The 22,500-nt window shown below is 43.6% G+C and overlaps 3 protein-coding genes across 4 annotated transcripts in view; 2 read left to right on the top strand and 1 right to left on the bottom strand.

Annotated features, from left to right (window-relative positions):
- The window catches only part of LOC113065871 (kinesin-like protein KIF1C), a 19,198-nt gene extending 9,110 nt beyond the window's left edge, over positions 1-10,088 (top strand). Inside the window, 17 exon segments of the mRNA XM_026237423.1 lie at positions 6-71; positions 354-432; positions 578-656; positions 812-960; positions 1,054-1,256; positions 1,359-1,438; positions 1,779-1,854; positions 1,950-2,029; positions 2,260-2,354; positions 3,373-3,456; positions 3,529-3,709; positions 3,786-3,858; positions 4,333-4,431; positions 4,503-4,610; positions 4,612-5,037; positions 5,719-6,205; positions 6,208-10,088. Of these exon segments, the coding sequence (XP_026093208.1) occupies positions 6-71; positions 354-432; positions 578-656; positions 812-960; positions 1,054-1,256; positions 1,359-1,438; positions 1,779-1,854; positions 1,950-2,029; positions 2,260-2,354; positions 3,373-3,456; positions 3,529-3,709; positions 3,786-3,858; positions 4,333-4,431; positions 4,503-4,610; positions 4,612-5,037; positions 5,719-6,205; positions 6,208-6,626 (2,784 nt within the window). The 3' untranslated portion in view covers positions 6,627-10,088.
- Positions 10,089-11,566: 1,478 nt separating this feature from the next.
- The window catches only part of LOC113065865 (platelet glycoprotein Ib alpha chain-like), a 20,824-nt gene continuing 9,890 nt past the window's right edge, over positions 11,567-22,500 (top strand). Inside the window, exons 1-3 of one of the 2 annotated variants that reach the window (XM_026237414.1) lie at positions 11,567-11,793; positions 12,232-12,516; positions 19,688-21,051. In XM_026237414.1, the coding sequence (XP_026093199.1) occupies positions 11,694-11,793; positions 12,232-12,516; positions 19,688-20,301 (999 nt within the window). In that variant the 5' untranslated portion in view covers positions 11,567-11,693 and the 3' untranslated portion in view covers positions 20,302-21,051. The other variant, XM_026237416.1, reaches the window with a different exon arrangement.
- Positions 20,972-22,500, bottom strand: part of LOC113065867 (proteasome subunit beta type-6-like) — a 2,223-nt gene continuing 694 nt past the window's right edge. Inside the window, exons 2-6 of the mRNA XM_026237418.1 lie at positions 22,359-22,426; positions 22,153-22,284; positions 21,949-22,078; positions 21,729-21,873; positions 20,972-21,181 (exon numbers count right to left, since the gene is read on the bottom strand). Of these exons, the coding sequence (XP_026093203.1) occupies positions 21,054-21,181; positions 21,729-21,873; positions 21,949-22,078; positions 22,153-22,284; positions 22,359-22,426 (603 nt within the window). The 3' untranslated portion in view covers positions 20,972-21,053. The remainder of the gene's footprint in view (positions 21,182-21,728; positions 21,874-21,948; positions 22,079-22,152; positions 22,285-22,358; positions 22,427-22,500) is intronic.

Below are 22,500 nucleotides of genomic sequence, written 5' to 3'. Positions count from 1 at the left end.
TTCAGGAAGGTGCTAATATCAATAAATCTCTCACCACGCTGGGGAAGGTCATCTCCGCTCTGGCTGAAATGGTGAGACACTTGACTGAATAATTTAGTTCCTGAAATGATCGTTCTGTCCTCGTGTACGTCTCCTCGCGTCGCTCAGAACCTGTGAAGTACAAGAGTGCTCCAGAAATCTTAAGTGAAATACAATTAAAGTACATTATGTGATAAAGAGCAGCCTCTCTTAAATGTTTCACAGAAGAAAGAGACTCATACAGGTTTATAATGAGAGGAACTTTCTGTCAGAGAGAAGCTAGTGGTGTGTTTATGTGTTGAGTGTGTGATCATGTGATCATTATTCCTGCACAGCAAAACAGCAAAAGAAGGAAGAGTGAGTTCATCCCGTACAGAGACTCTGTGCTCACCTGGATACTGAAGGAGAACCTGGGTAACACACACACTCACACACACACACTCTCACACACACTCTCTCTCTCACACACACACACACTCACACTCACACTCACACACACACACACACACACACACACACACACACGGAGTTGTGGTTATGAAGCATGTGTTTGTTTCAGGTGGTAATTCTCGTACAGCTATGATCGCTGCTCTCAGTCCTGCAGATATTAATTATGAGGAAACACTCAGCACTCTCAGGTACATCCATCAATCAATCAATCAATCAATCAATCAATCAATCAATCATTCATCTGTGCAACTCTTCAGAGCTTCCTCTGTGTGTGTGTGTGTGTGTGTGTGTGTGTGTGTGTGTGTGTGTGTGTGTGTGTGTGTGTGTGTGTGTGTGTGTGCAGATATGCTGACCGTGCCAAGCAGATCCGCTGTAACGCTGTAATTAACGAGGATCCAAACGCTCGTCTGATCAGAGAACTGAAGGAGGAAGTGAACCGACTCCGAGATCTGCTGCTGTCACAAGGACTGAGCCGGCTGATCACTGCTCCAGGTACACACACACACACACACACACACACACACACGAGTTTTAAGGTTTGATGCATACAGTTGAGTTTAAGATGTCTCTTTGCTTATCTATCAGCTGCTGAAGTCAATAACAACCGTGTGGGCGTCAATCTAATGCCTGCTGACCCCGCCTCCAATGGAGCTCCACCCACATCTGCACCTGCCCTGGGAGAAGGCCCCGCCTCTGAGAGTGACCCCGCCTCTCTGGATGGCCACGGCCAATTAGAAGAGTTTCAGGGCGAGATGATTACCAATGAGGAGGCAGTGGAGAGACTGAAGGTACGGGTTGGCGGGGCTGTGGTGGTGGGAGGAGCATGGGATAATGAGCATCATTAATCTGTGTGTGTGTGTGTATGTGTGTGTGTGTGTGTGTGTGTGCAGGAAACAGAGAAGATCATGGCTGAGCTGAATGAGACGTGGGAGGAGAAGCTGAGGAAGACCGAGTCGATCCGACTGGAGAGGTAAACACTGGTTTCACTGCTGCAGGTGAATGTTTGAGGTCTGACAATAAAACCCCAGATGACAGCCAGTCAGTAAATAAATGCACTTAAAATATTGATTTGGCTTGAAGTATTTAATTAGCTCAAAATTCAATACTTCTGCATAGACACAGCACTTCTAGCAAGTGGTTTTAGCAAAGGTAGAAAATATTGTCTTATAAAACATTAATTTTGAGGATTTACTTGAATAATTATTTTTGTATTTCATGTGTTATATTTGTTTCATTGTGAGTGGAAATGACTTCAAGTTGATTTCAGATTGTGATGCAGATGCTTGTGACGCTGTGTTTGCTGTGTGCAGGGAGACGATCCTGGCTGAGATGGGAGTGTCCATTAAAGAGGATGGAGGAACTGTTGGAGTGTTTTCACCTAAAGGGGTCCGTATACACACACACACACACTCACAGACTACATAAACACACAGTGGTGACATGATCAGGTGTGTGTGTGTGTGTGTGTGTGTGTGTTTCAGACTCCTCACCTGGTGAATCTGAACGAGGATCCACTGATGTCTGAGTGTCTGCTGTACTACATCAAGGAGGGTGTGACCAGGTGAATGAATCAACACCGCCTCGATCCGGTTCAGACTGAATCAACACCGCCTCGATCCGGTTCAGACTGAATCAACACCGTCTCGATCCGGTTCAGAATGAATCAACACCGCCTCGATCTCAAAAAATACTCTGATGTGGTAGTTCAGTAAATAGTTGAGCTGATGATTTTTTATGTGCAGATATTCATCTTTGTCTGTGTGTGTGTGTGTGTGTGTGTGTGTTTGTCAGGGTTGGTCAGAAGGATGTGGACATCAAGCTCAGTGGTCAGTTTATCAAAGAACAGCACTGTGTGTTTTACAGCTACATCAACCAGAATGGAGAAGGTAAGAGAGTGTGTGTGTGTGTGTGTGTGTGTGTAGTACAGTGCACCAGTGTGACAGTAATATGGTCGTACCGTGATGTGGATAGAAACATCCAGAACAGCAGACGGAGCTCCACAGAATCAAGCAGAAAGATGAACTGTTTACTCTGACAGTGTCTCATCAGCAAACTAAAGTGACTCTCAGAGGAAGTTTACATTTACATCTTTAGCAGAAGCTTTTATTCAAAGTGACTTACAGCACAGTTAGGCTATAAATCATTATTTTACCAGTGTGTGTTCCCTGGGAATTGAACCCACAATCTTCTGCGCTGCTGACACAATGCTCTACCACTGAGCCACAGGACAAGAGTTTGTGCTCAAATATTGAGACAAGCCTCACAAATATAGATTGTGTATGTGTGTGTGTGTGTGTGTGTGTGTGTGTGTGTGTGTGTGTGTGTGTCAGTAACACACTCATGTACTGTGCTGGTTTTCTCTCTGTCGGTGGAACAGTTGCTGGGATTTAAACACAGGTATCATCAGTAAATCAATCATGAGCTTTATGTGTCCTTCCTCATTCTCCTCCTCGTCTTCCTGTTGTGATCACACACTGTTATTCGTGTCATGTATTGTCCTGTTTCACCACATACGGACCGTCTGTGTGTCGTCTGTGAGTTCCTCTGTGCTTCATTAGCATGATGTGAATCAGATCATTTGCTTGGGTAAATTAAGAAGCAGGTCGTCTCTCATCAAACCGAACTCATTTAGCATCACAGGAAACGTGTAAGTGACGCTGTTTGCATGAACATCAATCCCCGACCAAAGAAGGCTGCTCCATCTCATTTGGTTATTTCCTGTTCATTTTGAATTTGATCAACAAAGCAAAAATCAGATGATTGATAATTGCAGTGTGAGGTGATGTGGGCGGGGCCTACAGGAGGCGGAGTCTTCCTCATTCAGCTGTGTACTCTGAGGAGCCCCACCCTCCTCATTAGCATACTGTGTACACCATGATGACATCACTTCCTGTGTGTCTGCAGTGGCCGTGACTCTGGAGCCGCTGGAGGGAGCTGAGACGTACGTGAACGGGAAGCAGATCACCGAGTGTGTGCTGCTCAAACAGGGTGAGTGTGTTTGCATGACCTGAACCTGTCCTCGTGATCACATGACCCTGAGCGTGACCTCTCGTGACGCAGGCAACCGTATCGTGATGGGCAAGAACCACGTGTTCCGGTTCAACCACCCGGAGCAGGCGCGTCTGGAGCGTGAGCGCAGCAGCTGTGTGGAGCAGCAGGGAGAGCCGGCCGACTGGAACTACGCTCAGAGAGAGCTGCTGGAGAAACAGGGCATCGACATCAAGCTGGAGATGGAGAGGAGGTGACACACACACACACACACACACGTATGAGTGTGCTGACGTGACCAATTCACCATCCATGTGTGTGTGTCTCAGGCTACAGGACGTGGAGATTCAGTATCGGAGAGAGAAAGAGGAAGCAGATCTACTGCTGGAGCAACAGAGACTGGTGAGACACACACACACACACACACACACACACACACACATAAACCCAAACACACACACACACACACACACTGATAAACACACACTGTATTTTCAGCATCATTCCTCCAGTCTTCAGTGTCACATGATCTTCAGAAATCAGAATAATATGATCATTTACTGCTCAAGAAACATTTCTGATTATTATCAGTGTTGAACACAGTTGTGCTGCTCAATATTTCTGTGGAAACTGTGATGCATTTTTATTTTCAGGATTCACAGATGAACAGAAAGTTCAAGAACAGCATTTATTTGAGATAGAAATCTTTTGTAACATTATAAATGACTTTGGCACTTTTCATCTATTTAATGCATCCTTAATGAATAAAAGCATTAAACAATTGCTGAACTTTTACAGCAGTGTTTTGTGATAAAGATCTGTTAGCTGTGAGTCACACTATTGTGTGTGTGTGTGTGTGTGTGTGTGTGTGTTCAGTACGCAGATTCAGACAGCGGAGATGATTCTGACAAGCGTTCGTGTGAAGAGAGCTGGAGACTCATTTCATCCCTGAGAGAGAAACTACCAGCTAACAAGGTACCAGAAAAACAGAGTACAAACATCTGTGGTTCTGGACAGACGTCACATGTTCCTCGTGTGTGTTTCAGGTTCAGTCCATAGTGAAGCGCTGTGGTTTACCCAGCAGTGGCAAGCGGCGCGAGCCTCTCCGAGTCTATCAGATCCCGCAGCGCAGACGCATCAGCAAAGACCCCCGAGCAGGTGACCATGAGCGACCTGAAGCTGCAGGCGGTGAAGGAGATCTGCTACGAGGTGGCGCTCGGAGACTTCAGGCACTCACGGCGAGAGATGGAGGCGCTGGCCATCGTCAAGATGAAGGAGCTCTGCCGCATGTACAACAAACGAGACGCGGCCGAGAAGGACACGTGGAGGGAGGTGGCACAGGATGTGTGGGACACGGTGGGCATCGCAGACGAGCGCTCGCTGGAGAACACAGACGGAGAGAGCGGCTCAGCGGATGGAGAGAGCGGCAGAACCGGTGTCTACAACCTGAAAGCACACATCGACAAACTGACAGATATTCTACAAGAGGTTAAAGAGCAGAACAACATGAAGGACGAGGAGATCAAAGCCCTCCGAGACCGCATGATGAAGATGGAGAGCATCATCCCAGCAGTGCAGCAGGTACACACACACACACACACACACTCCTACACACACACACACTCTTACACAGACGCACACACACACTCACACACATACACGCAATATAGTTATAATACTAACTTTAACTTGAAGTTGCGTAAGTATATTTATGCTCAAGTTCCTTTTTTGAAAAATAAACATTTAAATAGTGGTTGATACAAAAACTTTTTTTCAAACATAAATTCAATGTTGTAGAACAGTAATAAAATGAATATTTTATATGGTGCATATTTAGCAAAAATGCTGCTTCTTTAGAGTAAATTTTTCTAGCTGAAATGTTACAGAATTTGAAATCTGATACTTTGTTTCATATCAAAAGTAACAAATCACAAAGCTCAATGCAATTTATTGAATGGGAGGGGCTACAATGTTCCGTAAATTTTCTTTGTTTTTGTTTGCTTTTTCTCATTTTGTTTTTCTTTTATTTTTTCTTACTTTTCTTTTTTTTCTTTAAGGGCAATAAACCTCCAATTTTAAGGCATCTTTCTACAAGCCTTACTAAACCAACATTCCGAGATTATCTTGACAAACGTTATAGTTAAAAAAGACAGTTTAATTTTGAATAACTTTTTGTTATATCGATTCAGTTGGAATTTATAGACCCTCTCATCTCAATTCTGAACGGAGACAGTAATGGATGACATGATTGTGTTTGTGTAGGATAATGATGATGAATCAGAGGAACTGCTTGCATATGGCGATCAGGGGCGGGGCGATGAGCAGGATGGGTGTGGCCCTCTGGAGCTCCTCCCCAAACAGGAGCGAGTGTCACGGCTGATGGAAGAAGACCCCGCCTTCCGTAGGGGCCGCCTGCGCTGGCTCAAACAGGAGCAGCTGCGTCTGCAAAACCTGCAACAGCAGCAGATCACCAAGCGTCTGCGCAGAGGGGGTGGAGCCGGGGGCGGGGCTGGGGCCGGGGAGGGCGTGGTCCACCTTCCTGGAACAGGACGCTTTATTCCCCCTCAGGACTGCAAGCTGAAATTCCCCTTTAAGAGCAACCCGCAGCACCGGCTCTCCTGGGGCCCGAATGTGTCCGTCACAGTGGACGACCTCAAGGACGAGCGCAGCGAGGGACGAGGCCCCGCCCCCGGCGTGCCGTTACTTCCTCTACCGTTCCAAGTGCCGGTTGTCATGCGCGCGCCCTCCCCAGTCGCCCCTGGCAACCTCGCCAATACAGCAACGGTAACTTTGGCAACGGCAATCAGTTTCCTCAGCAACAGTGGCACTACAGGCGCAACTCACTGGACAGCAGCACCATGCCTGGCAACCAGGGTTACTACAGCAACGGTCACCACAACAATAACGGCTCACAGCAGTCAAACCGCGGTCGCTATCGGCGACAGTCGCCGGGCCCTTGCACACGTGGGGAGGGGGCGTACACACCGATGTACGTCAATCATCAGCGGCCCGCCTTCCAGACCTACCAGACTCTACCGCACACACTCGTGGATCAACAGCACGGCAAATACCAAAAACCGCAGGGCTACGTCACCCCCGCCGCGCATGAGACGCCAGTACAGCGCCCCCGACCTGAAGAGCAAAGAAACGCCCATCTGATGTGTGCGTGACCGCTGTTTTACCGCCGTTCACTTATGATGTCATGAATACAAGCCGAGTTGTTTTGATGGGTTAGTCTCGTGTAGGCAGACTATCAGTAGAAAGAGTTAATTCTGGCCCACTTTAGACAGGAAGAGAGTGTTTGAGTGACAGGTAAGACCCGTTCGCTATGAGAACAATTACTATGATGATGGTTTTATATTCATTTTTAAAGGAGCGCTTACATTTACTGTAGTTCTGCAAATTTTTGCAAAGCTGTTTTGATAGGAATCTACACAATTGGGTTATAGTTATCTTTCTTGTTGTGAACGGGCCTTCAGACTCCTTGCCCTCCAATCAGATTAGAGCTTGTGGTTTTTGGAAAGCTCTCATTATTTTAAGTGCAGTACTCATGTTCTGTATGGGTGGTCCGAGACTACTTAACCCAAACTGACCCAAACTCCGTTAACGCACCACGTCACTACTCCGTCTGTGTGTGTTTTTGCTGTTCAGGATCACATACCTCTCCACAATGACTCAGCCTGGGACTAGTTTTGCATTAGTTTTGGGTGTTTGTATGTTCAGCCTCAATGTGCCTTATTCAGATGCCAATAACCTCAGAGATCACTGAAGGAAATGCCATGGGAGTGTGTGTGTGTGAGTGTGTGTGTGTGACGCTGATGATTTACTGTGTGAGAGATCTGAGATGCAGGAGGAAGTTTTAAGGCCTGATTCATGGATATGATTCTTTTGAACCGGTTCTTGATAATGATTAATTCACCTGATTCACAACAGAACAACTCAAAACAACTTAAAGGAAGGTATCAGTTCAGATGCTGTTCATCACCAGCGAGAATCATTTGACTCACCCTTCAGAATATAATTTTATTTTAGTTTTTAAGCTTTTTTTTCATACTATTGCGATAATGGTCTTTAGTGTATCAAACTGAGCCAGATGAAAACAACTGAATGACTTAAATCAAGAACCAGTTCATTGAAACGAATCAGCCGAATTAAATGATTCACTGAAATGATTCAGACTAGAGGAGAGAAATGAGAAACACAAAAGTGTTTACGCAAATGACAGACAGCTGTCAATCGCTGATGATGATGATGATGGTGGTGAAGGTTATGTGGAGAGTTCAAAGGTCAATGTAATGGACATGTGGAATAAAGATGCAAGTTGTGTGAGTTTTAGAGTTGATGTAGGGTTTTTAAGTTGTGAGTAAACATGCTGATGATGGATGTTTTTAAACTTAATCAGATGGCAGAAATATTTTGACTATTTATTGGGAATATGAGTTGTTTGATCCAGTTCAACATTATTTTTGAGTGGCAGATTTAAATCAGTCCTGCTTGCGTGAGGCTGCAGTGGTGTATCATGCTAGATGCTCAGAATCTCAACAGATATCGCACTGAAGATTCCTACTGGAAAATCTCACTGGACATTCCCGTTGCAGAATCTCATTGGAGAATTTCATTAGAGATTCTTAAGAATATTTCCACTGGAGATTCCCACTGGAGAATCTCTCTCTGAAGAGTCTCACTGGAGATTCCCACTGGAGAATTTCACTGGAGATTCCCACTGGAGATTCTTAAGAAGAGTGTCACTGGAGATTCCCACTGGAGAATCTCTCTGAAGAGTCCCACTGGAGATTCCCACTGGAGAATCTCTCTCTGAAGAGTCTCACTGGAGATTCCCACTGGAGATTCTTAAGAAGAGTCTCACTGGAGATTCCCACTGGAGAATCTCTCTCAGAAGAGTCCCACTGGAGAATCTCTCTCTGAAGAGTTTCACTGGAGATTCTTAAGAAGAGTCCCACTGGAGATTCCACTGGAGAATCTCTCTCTGAAGAGTCTCACTGGAGATTCCCACTGGAGAATCTCTCTCTGAAGAGTCTCACTGGAGATTCCCACTGGAGAATCTCTCTCTGAAGAGTCCCACTGGAGATTCCACTGGAGAATCTCTCTCTGAAGAGTCCACTGGAGATTCCCACTGGAGAATCTCTCTGAAGAGTCCCACTGGAGATTCCCACTGGAGAATCTCTCTCTGAAGAGTCCCACTGGAGATTCCCACTGGAGAATCTCTTTCTGAAGAGTCTCACTGGAGATTCCCACTGGAGAATCTCTCTCTGAAGAGTCTCACTGGAGATTCCCACTGGAGAATCTCTCTCTGAAGAGTCTCACTGGAGATTCCCACTGGAGATTCTTAAGAAGAGTCTCACTGGAGATTCCCACTGGAGAATCTCTCTCTGAAGAGTCTCACTGGAGATTCCCACTGGAGAATCTCTCTCTGAAGAGTCTCACTGGAGATTCCCACTGGAGATTCTTAAGAAGAGTCTCACTGGAGATTCCCACTGGAGAATCTCTCTCTGAAGAGTCTCACTGGAGATTCCCACTGGAGAATCTCTCTGAAGAGTCCCACTGGAGATTCCCACTGGAGAATCTCTCTCTGAAGAGTCCCACTGGAGATTCCCACTGGAGAATCTCTTTCTGAAGAGTCTCACTGGAGATTCCCACTGGAGAATCTCTCTCTGAAGAGTCCCACTGGAGATTCCCACTGGAGAATCTCTTTCTGAAGAGTCTCACTGGAGATTCCCACTGGAGAATCTCTCTCTGAAGAGTCCCACTGGAGATTCCCACTGGAGAATCTCTCTCTGAAGAGTCTCACTGGAGATTCCCACTGGAGATTCTTAAGAAGAGTCTCACTGGAGATTCCCACTGGAGAATCTCTTTCTGAAGAGTCTCACTGGAGATTCCCACTGGAGAATCTCTCTCTGAAGAGTCCCACTGGAGATTCCCACTGGAGAATCTCTCTCTGAAGAGTCTCACTGGAGATTCCAACTAGAGATTCTTAAGAAGAGTCTGACTGGAGATTCCCAGTAGAGAGCCTCACTAGAAATTTTCATTGGAGATTCCCACTGCATCCCGTCAGACAGAGAAAATGCTTGAATGTTCAGAGACACACGGGAGGCTGTTCTTGAGTTTTTGCTTCATCATGGTATCTGTGTGGCAGGTGGACAGAGTTATTACAGTGAGACATGACATCACTCAACTATCACAGGAGCTTTTCTGACTGTGACTTTTAACACTTCTGGACAATCAGCTGATTATGTTTTGATGATGAAGACGATGTCTTTTATTTACACTTGCAGACTATTTCCTGCCGTAATATGACGTTTGTTTGGTTTCATTTGCCTTTTTCAGTTTGATTATGATTTCATTGAGTAATTAGTGTTTGTGCAGTTATGTATGTGTGCGAGGAATCCGCTGAGTTCATTTGCACAAACACACACGTGCACTGTTCACTCTGTGTGTGTTTTGTTTGAGGTTGACATTGATGGTGTTTCCAACATGATGAACCTCAAGTGTCTCACTGGACACAAGCTGCCACTTCTGTTTCTGCGCTTCTGTTTGTTTTATTCTGGGTTTTGAGTTATTTTTGAGTTTTAAAATGGTTAAAAATGTCAATAAAGGACAATGTATAAAAACGACTGTTTCTGGTGTCTGGTGATGTTAAGTCTGTACGTCTTAAATATCCAAATGTTTCTGAAAGAGTCTCTTCTGCTCACCAAGGCTGCATTTGTTTGATTAAAAAATACAGTAGAAATTGTGAAGTATTATTACAATTGAAAATATCTGTTGTCTATGGAAATATCTGTTCAAATGTAATTTATTGCCGTGATCAAAGCTGAATTTACAGTATCATTATTCCAGTCTTCAGTAAGTTTTTTAAACAGTATTTATTTGAAACATAAATCTTTTTTAACATTATATTGTAAATTGTGAAAAAAAGAGCCTTCCCAATGATGCATTATTGACGTTTATGATTTCTAAATGTTTGATTTCTAACAGGTTGACAACAATTGGAAATTCCCAAAAAGTGGAGAAAAGAACCTGATGATACAGTGTTACAGATATGACAGTTATAGTTCGATTTCTCTTGTAAGGAGTTATGTATATTCTATGGATGACTTTGAAATGGATAAAGCAATGAGCCAAGTTTTTAGAAGTTAAGATTAGATTAGACCACACCCTCTCTCTCCCACTTGACAGAGAAGTCAAAATCTGTTAATTCACGATTCATAGGTTTAATAGAAAGAGGCTTTGCAGTGTGATCATTAAGTTTTCTATATATGAGAGAAACAGATGGCCGAACAGAGGATGGTGCGATCCAATCCAAATAGGATGAGAAGAAATGGGGGAAGCCCAGGGATCTCTATAGGCCTTGAGAGCAGAACGTAACTGAAAAAAGACAAAAATGAGCGGAGTCCTTGGTTATCATATAAGTCACTGCATGTGTTTATGCCCAATGTAGACCAAGAGCGCTGGACAAATGAACGATTTTCACATATAAAATTTAAGTTGTCCCATAAAGGTGTGTTCTTTCAAAATTTGAAAGGTCCTCCTATCAACACGGTCCAGCCTTTTCCAGATCCTAATAGAATTGGCCACAAACGGGCTAAAAGTATATTTATCATTTTTATTATCTTTATTTCCAGCATGGGATGAGTGATACTGGTCTGTAGTTGGAGCAATCTAATGGATCTTTACCCTTTTTAAGAAGCTGTGATATCAAAGATGTTCTTTGGACTCGATTGCAAAATTAAATGAGTCAAGCATGAGAGTCCCAACCACATCCCTTATTTCTAAATCTAATTCAGGAGGAAGGCCATCTAGGCCTGGTGATTTGCCCTTCTGAAGGCTTTTAGTGCTTCATGAAGCTCCTCCAAATCCATCTGCGTGATCCGAGGCAGTCCTAATTTATCCAAGTACTCTTTACAAACTGACTCATCGAAATCGGTTTCAGTTTTGTACAGTTTTGGTTCCTTGCCGCTGTCGAATGCACATCCACAACTTTGAATATGGTTGATTCGAGTTTGAATCCAACTTTAACTACAACTTTACAGAAAAGTTTCTACAATATTTAGTATTAGCTTATAAGACGTGACTGTCAGTTTATGTGCATATGACATGAATTTTAGTCAACCAGACGATGAACACTGTGTGGCAATATTTGTTAATGTACCAACATCTTCTCATTATAGCTTTGCAGTCGCTTTTGCCAAATCTGCTGGAATGAGACATTAACAGTTAACATGATCCCCACCCAGTTGATCCATTACACTTCTGCTTTTAGCTCTTTTACAGAATCGTTGGGTGTTCGTATATATCCAAGTGTAGATCACGAGTGCTGGGGTCAGTACAGTCTATTACTTCTCTTACAGTTACAGACACAACCGAATCAAGTGTACTTTGTTGCTGTTTGAGCGCTAGCTTGATACCGTTAGCTATAGCGGGGTCCCGATCTTCTCTGGAATCTTTTAATTTTTTCTCTATTGGCGACTGTTCAGTCTCTCTTTTCTGAACCTCTTTGACTCTTTGACTTTAACTCGTAGTGGACGAGGTAAGAAGTGGTTCAAAATCTACTGACAGGATTTATACAAATTTTCACTTGATCTTCAGAAATCAGAATAATGTGATGATTTACTGCTCTAGAAACATTTCTGAAACTGTGATACATTAAATTTTTTAAGATGCACAGATGAATAGAAAGTTCAAAAGAACAACATAACATTACATTTACAGACAGCTTGTGATTGCAGTTTTGCTGAATGATGTCTTTATTCCGAGCAGCCTTCATCATGCCGTGCTTCATCATCCTGGTCTTCCTCCTGATACGGTGCTTCATCTTCACGAGCAGCAGCTGTCAGAGCGACAGGAACCAGGATCATCGACCGCGTGTGAGCTGTGTGGGTCAGGGACTGACCGCTGTTCCCCAGGGCATCCACACAGACACACAGGTCCTGGTCCTCACTGGAAACCAGTTCACTTCTCTGTCCTGGTCCATGTATTCTGGATTCACAGAGCTGCACGAGCTGGACCTGAGCCACAATAACATCAGCACACTGCAGCCGCCGGGTAAACAAGCACACACTATATAGATATACATAGATAAATAGATATATATAGATATATATCAGTCGTGACTACTTTTGGGAATAGTTTGTAAAATAATTTATTAAAGGTGCAATAGGTGATTGTCTTCAGAAACATGTTTTGTTATGTTGGTTGAAAGTCTAGCAATCATTAAGTTACATGGTCTGATTTTACTGTATTTATTAATTCTGTGGAAGGCATAGGACCAAGAATGGCAGACAAACAACCCGGTCTTTCTTCCTGGTATTGTAGTACTTTTAAAGTTTTCTCACCGGTGAATGACACGTGATGTAGCCCAGCCAGGGGCGGCGTTAGGGGTGGGCGAAGGGGGCTGGAGCCCCGAATGTTTTCAGTAAAGCCCCGAATGTTTTTATTACCACCATGCCATCAATGAGTTTTCATGCCCAATAAAGTAATTTATATTAGAATTTAAATAAATAAATAAATATCTCTCGACTCAAGTCCACAGGGTCTGTAAATTTACCCAAGTAAGTACGCTTTGTCATTCACATCGGACGAAAACCGCCCACTGAGTCTAGTGCTTCTGACTGACATGTAAACTGGCCAACCATCGATGAGCGTCTGTACGATCAGCCAATGAAGTGAGATCTTTTGGAGGCAGGCGGTTTGTTGGCGTGTAGTATTTTACTAGATCAATTTATTCGAAAATTAAAATAGATATTTCAAAATGAATCTTCTTCTTAAAAAAAGGAAGTAAAACCCCCCAGCCAAAACACTTGAATGCCAAGATACAACAGCTTACTTCAGGTATCTGTAACTTTTATATTTATTTTTCGGTTTTAAATTGTGTCTGATTTAACGTCACATTTTGAACATCGAACAGTTAACGGTTGCGCAGCACAGTCTGTAGGACACACACACACACACACTTTTTTTTCTGAATGAATCATCCGTTTCTAACGAATCCATTGATTAAATGACTGACCGACTCACTCATTAAGGCAGTGGCATGCCGCCACCTAGTGGCAAAGTACCATTCTAATTTTTTTTCATAATTTCATATATTTCTGTAGCCTATTCCAAATTGTATATTTGATACATTAACCTTCTTATGATTATTTATGCAATTTGTAAGTGCTGTGTAAGTCCTCCTTCAAAAATATACAGTATTGTTCAAAATAATAGCAGTACAATGTGACTAACCAGAATAATCAAGGTTTTTCGTATATTTTTTTATTGCTACGTGGCAAACAAGTTACCAGTAGGTTCAGTAGATTCTCAGAAAACAAACGAGACCCAGCATTCATGATATGCACGCTCTTAAGGCTGTGCAATTGGGGCAATTAGTTGAATTAGTTGAAAGGGGTGTGTTCAAAAAAATAGCAGTGTGGCATTCAATCACTGAGGTCATCAATTTTGTGAAGAAACAGGGGTGAATCAGGTGGCCCCTATTTAAGGATGAAGCCAACACTTGTTGAACATGCATTTGAAAGCTGAGGAAAATGGGTCGTTCAAGACATTGTTCAGAAGAACAGCGTACTTTGATTAAAAAGTTGATTAGAGAGGGGAAAACCTATAAAGAGGTGCAAAAAATGATAGGCTGTTCAGCTAAAATGATCTCCAATGCCTTAAAATGGAGAGCAAAACCAGGGAGACGTGGAAGAAAACGGAAGACAACCATCAAAATGGATAGAAGAATAACCAGAATGGCAAAGGCTCAGCCAATGATCACCTCCAGGATGATCAAAGACAGTCTGGAGTTACCTGTAAGTACTGTGACAGTTAGAAGACGTCTGTGTGAAGCTAATCTATTTTCAAGAATCCCCCGCAAAGTCCCTCTGTTAAAAAAAAGGCATGTGCAGAAGAGGTTACAATTTGCCAAAGAACACATCAACTGGCCTAAAGAGAAATGGAGGAACATTTTGTGGACTGATGAGTAAAATTGTTCTTTTTGGGTCCAAGGGCCACAGGCAGTTTGTGAGACGACCCCCAAACTCTGAATTCAAGCCACAGTACACAGTGAAGACAGTGAAGCATGGAGGTGCAAGCATCATGATATGGGCATGTTTCTCCTACTATGGTGTTGGGCCTATTTATCGCATACCAGGGATCATGGATCAGTTTGCATATGTTAAAATACTTGAAGAGGTCATGTTGCCCTATGCTGAAGAGGACATGCCCTTGAAATGGTTGTTTCAACAAGACAATGACCCAAAACACACTAGTAAACGGGCAAAGTCTTGGTTCCAAACCAACAAAATTAATGTTATGGAGTGGCCAGCCCAATCTCCAGACCTTAATCCAATTGAGAACTTGTGGGGTGATATCAAAAATGCTGTTTCTGAAGCAAAACCAAGAAATGTGAATGAATTGTGGAATGTTGTTAAAGAATCATGGAGTGGAATAACAGCTGAGAGGTGCCACAAGTTGGTTGACTCCATGCCACACAGATGTCAAGCAGTTTTAAAAAACTGTGGTCATACAACTAAATATTAGTTTAGTGATTCACAGGATTGCTAAATCCCAGAAAAAAAAAATGTTTGTACAAAATAGTTTTGAGTTTGTACAGTCAAAGGTAGACACTGCTATTTTTTTGAACACACCCCTTTCAACTAATTGCCCAATTGCACAGCCTTAAGAGCGTGCATATCATGAATGCTGGGTCTTGTTTGTTTTCTGACAATCTACTGAACCTACTGGTAACTTGTTTGCCACGTAGCAATAAAAAATATACTAAAAACCTTGATTATTCTGGTTAGTCACATTGTACTGCTATTATTTTGAACAATACTGTAAGTGTATAGAGCCCTACGTTTATAATTATACTTGGCTTTAAACACAGAGATAAAGTCCTTTGACCGGTGTATCTTTATAGAGTAAGAGTATGTCAGTGCACTGCTTTGCTTCTTATCCCTGTTCTACCAGGACGAGTGTAGCCAGTCAGGCTTGATTAGAAAATAAAATAAAACAGAGACCGAGACAAAAAAAAAAAAGTGCGATAGAGACACAACATCAGCATATGTGTCAGGATACAAGGGATAAACTTTAAATAAAATGTTTTAGATTTGTTTTTATTGTTTTTGTATATTTTAAACTAGGTAAATCTTTCTGATTTATTAAAATAAAAAGTCACATACATGGATCTCCACTCACCCTAGAACCAACCCTGCTTATGACAACAAACTGTTAGAAGAAAGGGATCATTGGGGTTCTATATAGAACCATAGGGTTCTTTACTCAACTCCAAAGAACCTTTCATGCTAGAAAGGTTCTATAATGACAAGAAAGAACCCTTTTGGCACAAAGGGTTCATATCTTGAATTTTGTGATCATTCACATGCATTCATAAATTCATTTGAATACACCGAATAATGCAGTGAAAGAACGCGCTCAAAATGCACACGCGCACTAGTATGACTTCATCATGTAACTTTATATTAGCCTAGATGCGTGCACTTTTTAGGCACGATTTGTTTAGTTTTTGAATATACTTGATACTGTTAAAAGGCACATCATTAAAACAAAAAATACAAGTTCACATTTCACACCTAAACAAGCATGGAAAATGTAATTATAACTAGCTACTAAATTAGTTACAAATGCCTATCCATATACAGCTATGATTTACGAACCCAAACTGACTCAAATGATTCGCAATCCCGCTATGAACTCCCGAACTGACTCGAATGATTCGTGATTGTCAAAATGACTCAAATGATTCGCGATCCCGCTCCAACTCCCAAACTGGAGTCAGATGACTCAAATGATTCGCGATCCCGCTACGCACTCCCGATCTGTTTCAAATAATTTGCGATCCCCAAACTGACTCAAATGATACGCGATCCCGCTACGAACTCCCGAACTGACTCGAATGATTCGTGATTGTCAAAATGACTCAAATGATTCGCGATCCCGCTCCAACTCCCAAACTGGAGTCAGATGACTCAAATGATTCGCGATCCCGCTACGCACTCCCGATCTGTTTCAAATAATTTGCGATCCCCAAACTGACTCAAATGATTCGCGATCCCGCTATGAACTCCCGAACTGACTCGAATGATTCGTGATTGTCAAAATGACTCAAATGATTCGCGATCCCGCTCCAACTCCCAAACTGGAGTCAGATGACTCAAATGATTCGCGATCCCGCTACGCACTCCCGATCTGTTTCAAATAATTTGCGATCCCCAAACTGACTCAAATGATACGCGATCCCGCTACGAACTCCCGAACTGACTCGAATGATTCGTGATTGTCAAAATGACTCAAATGATTCGCGATCCCGCTCCAACTCCCAAACTGGAGTCAGATGACTCAAATGATTCGCGATCCCGCTACGCACTCCCGATCTGTTTCAAATAATTTGCGATCCCCAAACTGACTCAAATGATTCGCGATCCCGATATGAACTCCCGAACTGACTCGAATGATTCGTGATTGTCAAAATGACTCAAATGATTCGCGATCCCGCCCCAATCCCAAACTGGAGTCAGATGACTCAAATGATTCGCGATCCCGCTACGCACTCCCGATCTGTTTCAAATAATTTGCGATCCCCAAACTGACTCAAATGATACGCGATCCCGCTACGAACTCCCGAACTGACTCGAATGATTCGTGATTGTCAAAATGACTCAAATGATTCGCGATCCCGCTCCAACTCCCAAACTGGAGTCAGATGACTCAAATGATTCGCGATCCCGCTACGCACTCCCGATCTGTTTCAAATAATTTGCGATCCCCAAACTGACTCAAATGATTTGCGATCCCGCTATGAACTCCCGAACTGACTCGAATGATTCGTGATTGTCAAAATGACTCAAATGATTCGCGATCCCGCTCCAACTCCCAAACTGGAGTCAGATGACTCAAATGATTCGCGATCCCGCTACGCACTCCCGATCTGTTTCAAATAATTTGCGATCCCCAAACTGACTCAAATGATACGCGATCCCGCTACGAACTCCCGAGCTTATTCAAATGATTCGCGATCCCCAAATTGACTCAAATGATTCGCGATCCCGCTACGAACTCCCGAACTTATTCAAATGATTCGCGATCCCCAAATTGACTCAAATGATTCGCGATCCCGCTACGAACTCCCGAACTTATTCAAATGATTCGCGATCCCCAAATTGACTCAAATGATTCGCGATCCCGCTACGAACTCCCGAACTTATTCAAATGATTCGCGATCCCCAAATTGACTCAAATGATTCGCGATCCCGCTACGAACTCCCGAACTTATTCAAATGAATCGCGATCCCGCTAAGAACTCCCGAACTGACTCAAATGATTCGCGAACCCACTACGAACTCCCGAACTGACTCAAATGATTTGCCATCCCAATACACATAATGCTATAAAAGTGTGCACATGGAGAGAAATAAACAGCAGATGTTCATGTTAACAACTTCTTTTACTTGAGCAAACGCTGCTAATACACATACGTGTTAATAAAGTAGTAAATAAAACAAAAAATGAATGTTTTAATGCTACTGAATAAAAATAAACGATCCAGTCGAAAGTCTCTGCTCATCATGACAGGACCTGGATCAGTGAGCTGCGTCTCGGGCCGATGACGTCACTTCCATGGAGGCATGTTGTACACGCCCCCGTCCATTGACTCCGCCCCCACGTCAAAAACGGTGCCACAAAGAGTGACGTGCAGAAAAGTGAAGCGCAAAGGAAAAATGGTATTGCAAGCTCAAACTAGACTGACACGCAAAATAAAAGCAGCGTTGCTGCTACGTAATAGATATGACCATGGAAAATATGTATTGCAAAATCATTGCTTTCGCGCTGTTTCATTTGTTTTGCAATTCTTAATTTTTGTTTGCAAAAAGCAAATGTATTTTCCTCAATACTTTAAATAAAATGTTTTAAATTTGTTTTTATTGTTTTTGTATATTTTAAATAAGCTAAATCTTTATGATTTATTAAAATAAAAAGTCTCATACATGGATTTTTCTGGGCTAAGCCCCGGATCTCCACTCACCCTAGAACCACCCCTGAGCCCAGCCGTTCCCAATTCCAGTTCTTGCGCTTCCCGTTCTGCATATTTTGCATGTCTCGCTTAGTTAACACACCCAATTCAGATAACCAGCTTAGAAGAGAGATACATGCATGAACTGTGTTCTGATTGATATGATCCCTACACAGTTTTCATCGCTCCCTGCTCCCGGAGCAGGGGTTTACTTCATTCCGAAATAGGGGATGGAATTGGGAACCGCTGATAAAGCCTATTGTAGTAAATAATGTTATCTCTGGTGTTCTGGTCTGTGAGTGTATATGCGTTCAGGGGGCGTGGCTTTGGACGGCGATTGCAGGGAGGGTGCGACGTTCGTTTTCAGTGATATCAGGCTAAAGTTAGCATTTTATTGGCGGACTAGATCTGCTACACGATGCCCCGCGTTTGGTGTGTATTCCCCATAATACTAATCTTGTTGATCGATATAGTATCATACGTGTTCTGTAAAGATACGAATCAAAACAACTCATGACACTGTTGTCATGTGGTTTCTACGTCAGTAAAGGTGGTAACTAAGGGTAACTGACGTGATTGACAGGCGACTGCACTGCCCCGTGTCACTGTTTAGAATGGGAATATTCTCATGATTTACAAGCAGTTGAAAACATTAGAGATATTGTTAGTAATCAGCTGGACAAAATATATAACACTAGCCTACTGGTTTTTGGATATTTTGCTGCAAATATCATATGGTAAATGGACTGCATTTATATAGCACTTTCAACAGACCCATGGCCATCCAAAGCGCTTTACAAGTTGCCTCACATTCACCCACTAACCGATGGCGGTGGTGTCAGCCATGCAAGGCACATCCAGCTCGTCGGGAGCAGCTGGGGTTAGGTGTCTTGCTCAAGGACACCTCGACACTTGGTCAGGTGGAGCCGGGGATTGAACCACCAACCTTCCGGTTTGTAGACAACCTACTGTACATGAACCACTGAGCCACTGCCGCCCCTAGAAATTGTACAAATTGTATCTTTAACTGTACAGGAGTGCATTTCCCAAAACCATAGTTGCTAACTAAGTTAGCAATTTTGTTGGTTGCAATGCAATTTCCGGTAACAGGTTAGCAACTATGGTTTTGGGAAATGCACCCCAGAACCGCACCGAACTGTACCATGCAGTGGAAAAGTGACAGATGTCTGTGTGTGCCTCTTTCAGGTCCAGTGCTGGAGAAGCTGAGCGTCTTGCGTTTGTCTGGTAACATGTTAACTGGTTTGGGAGGACTGGTGTTCCGCTGCGCTCCCAGTCTGATGGAGATCTACTTAGACAGGAACCAGATTGGTTCCCTTCAGAACGACACCTTCAGTGACCTGCCGCGTCTGGAGGTCATTAATCTGTCTCAGAACAAGCTTCCTGTGCTCCCTCCTCGTCTCCTGGATCTCGTGTCCTCCAGCAGCCTGAAGACCTTCGACCTGGAGAATAACAGTGTCTCGCTGATGCCCGATGGGTTCTTCTCATCCAAACCAGAGCTTCCTTACGTTTACCTGACCCACAATCCCTGGCTCTGCAGCTGTGCTGTCGGATACCTCCACAGCTTCCTGAACGACCAGGAACACAACATCTACATGCACGAGGGACTTTATAACATCATCTCTGCCGCCGACTCCGTGCTGTGTTCTGGACCTCCTCACCTGCTCAGACGACCCATCATTGAGCTGGAGGGGAGCGACTTCTGTCCACCAGATCCCCCTCATCCCAGCGGTGACCAATATACCAAACCCTGTTGTATTCTTTCAGATCTTGAACATCCCCGTGTTGTTCCGACAAACTAAGTGTAACCTATTTCCCCAACTCAGACGCCGACTGCTCTACAGGACGCTGCCAGACGCCCACCTGCTCCATTCCACCAAATCATGGACCTCCATTGAAAAGTATTGGGTCACTGAGACCTGGACCAACATCTGGTATAAATTCTGGATATTTTATCTCGACTCCTACCAGTCTCTTTCTTCCCACTTAAGCCGTCCAAGAACCAAACACATGGAAAACACTCACGGTCCAACCAAAAAAGCGGACCATTAAAACATGGAAATAATTGCCTTATTTACATATACATCTATTAATTCACCAGAAATGACTTAGTCCAGATCAAATGTTTAACAGCTTCAAACCATTGATGAATTGATCAAATAGTGTAAAGATGTGTCAGATTGCTGTTATACCTGACAACACAACTGAACCTGTTATTCGTAATCTCACCTGTGCTTGTATACCTGTATATTAATCATAGTCAGATGTGTAGAATTCATGCAGAATCTCATTACGCTTCTAGATTAGTTATCCTACATTCCATTATTATATAAAAAATGGACTTTCACAGTTTTTAAGACCTCTTTGGGCCGATTCCCAAATCCATATAGAGGTCTGGAATAAAGCATGTAATGTAGTAAAATTATTACATTTAATCAATGTAACTGAATAAAGCAGCGAGACACAAGCAGGTCGAGTGAAGTGGTGTTTATTGGAGCTTTGTGTGACAAACACTGAGAAACACTGTGAGGTTCAGATGAAGCACGGATCCGGTTCAGACGGTGGAGAACTTGGGAAGCTGGTTCCCGAGGATGACCTGTCTCTCCACACCCTGCTCCGAGATGACCGCTAGTCTGACCACTCCACCGCTGGAGCCGTCCCTCTCCATGGCCAGAGACAGTGCTGCACACACACAATTACATTAGTTAAGTCACTGATTAATCAAAACAAGTCCTGAAAAGATCACATTATATAGAGACTTCATATTTTAATAGGAACAAATGATTCGTTTTGTTGTTGTTGCATTTAATAAATTACACTTCCGGTTGGTTTGGTAGATTTTTTGTAATTGTTTTTTTTTAATGCAGGAGTTTACTGTATTTACATCATTTTGACCAGTGTGTGGCGCTGAAGCTTTAGGTGCAGCTTAGAGAACAATAATCCAAATTGAGATTAAAGACCATTTAAAGGACAACAAATATGAATTGAGAAATTAAAAAGTAATTTAATGATCCACTTGATTCAACTATTCTGGAAAGCTTTAAAGTCACAATTTAGAGAAAAAGCTCAGAATTTATGAAAGATTGAAAAGCTCTGTGTGTGTGTGAGTGAGAAAGAGAGTTAGAGAGTGTGTGTGTGAGAGAGAGAGTGTGAGTGTGTGAATGAGAGAGTGAGAGAGAGTGGGGTGTGTGTGTGTGTGTGTGTGTGTGTGTGTGTGTGAGTGTCTGACCTCCTGCGGTGAATTTGAGACACTCCTCTTTGCTCATCCCAGGTCTGTAGTTGGAGTCCACGTATCCGTAGATGTAGCTGCTGCCGGATCCTCCGACGGACACCGGCTGTCTGGTCATCATCCCTCCGACCGGCACGGTGTACACCTGACACACACACACACACACACTCAGGGGAGGTTCTCTTCTCCATCAGGGATCAGACTCGTGCTGGAGCTGTACCTGTCCTCCTCTGCGAGGGTCCCAGCCGCCCACGATGATGCCGGCCATCAGCTCCTCTCTGTACCTGTAGCACATGTCCCTGAACAGACTGGCAGCGGTCTGCACCAGAGGAGCCTCGTCCAGCTCGATGCTGAGGACACAGAAGAGAGCGTGAGAGCCTGAGCGAGCGCTGGACGTCCCGGGGCAGGAGCCCAGCCGCTGTACCTGTGGAAGCCCAGCTGGTAGGTGACGGCGTCAGCGATGGCCTGTGTGTCCGCCGCCGAGCCCGAGCGACAGCACAAGATCCGCTCGTGGATGGGAGTCAGCTTGTCCGTCACACGGTTAGCGATGTAAGCTCTGCACGGATCACATCAAGCGGTCAGACAGAGCACAATCATCAGACTGATGTAGAAGCGGTCAGTGTGTCTCACCCGGTGGTGGTGCGGGAGTCAGCGCCCATCACCACTCCTCCGTCAAACTCCACCGCCATGATGGTGGTCTACACACACACACACACACACACACACACAGGAGATTGTGTCCAACACACAATAATATATATTATTTTTATTT

The sequence above is a fragment of the Carassius auratus genome, chromosome 48, assembly GCF_003368295.1.
Source record: "Carassius auratus strain Wakin chromosome 48, ASM336829v1, whole genome shotgun sequence".
In the NCBI taxonomy this organism is placed as follows: Eukaryota; Metazoa; Chordata; class Actinopteri; order Cypriniformes; family Cyprinidae; genus Carassius; species Carassius auratus.
The sequence above is the reverse complement of the archived record's forward strand: the minus strand, read 5'-3'. Positions and strand labels throughout refer to the sequence as shown.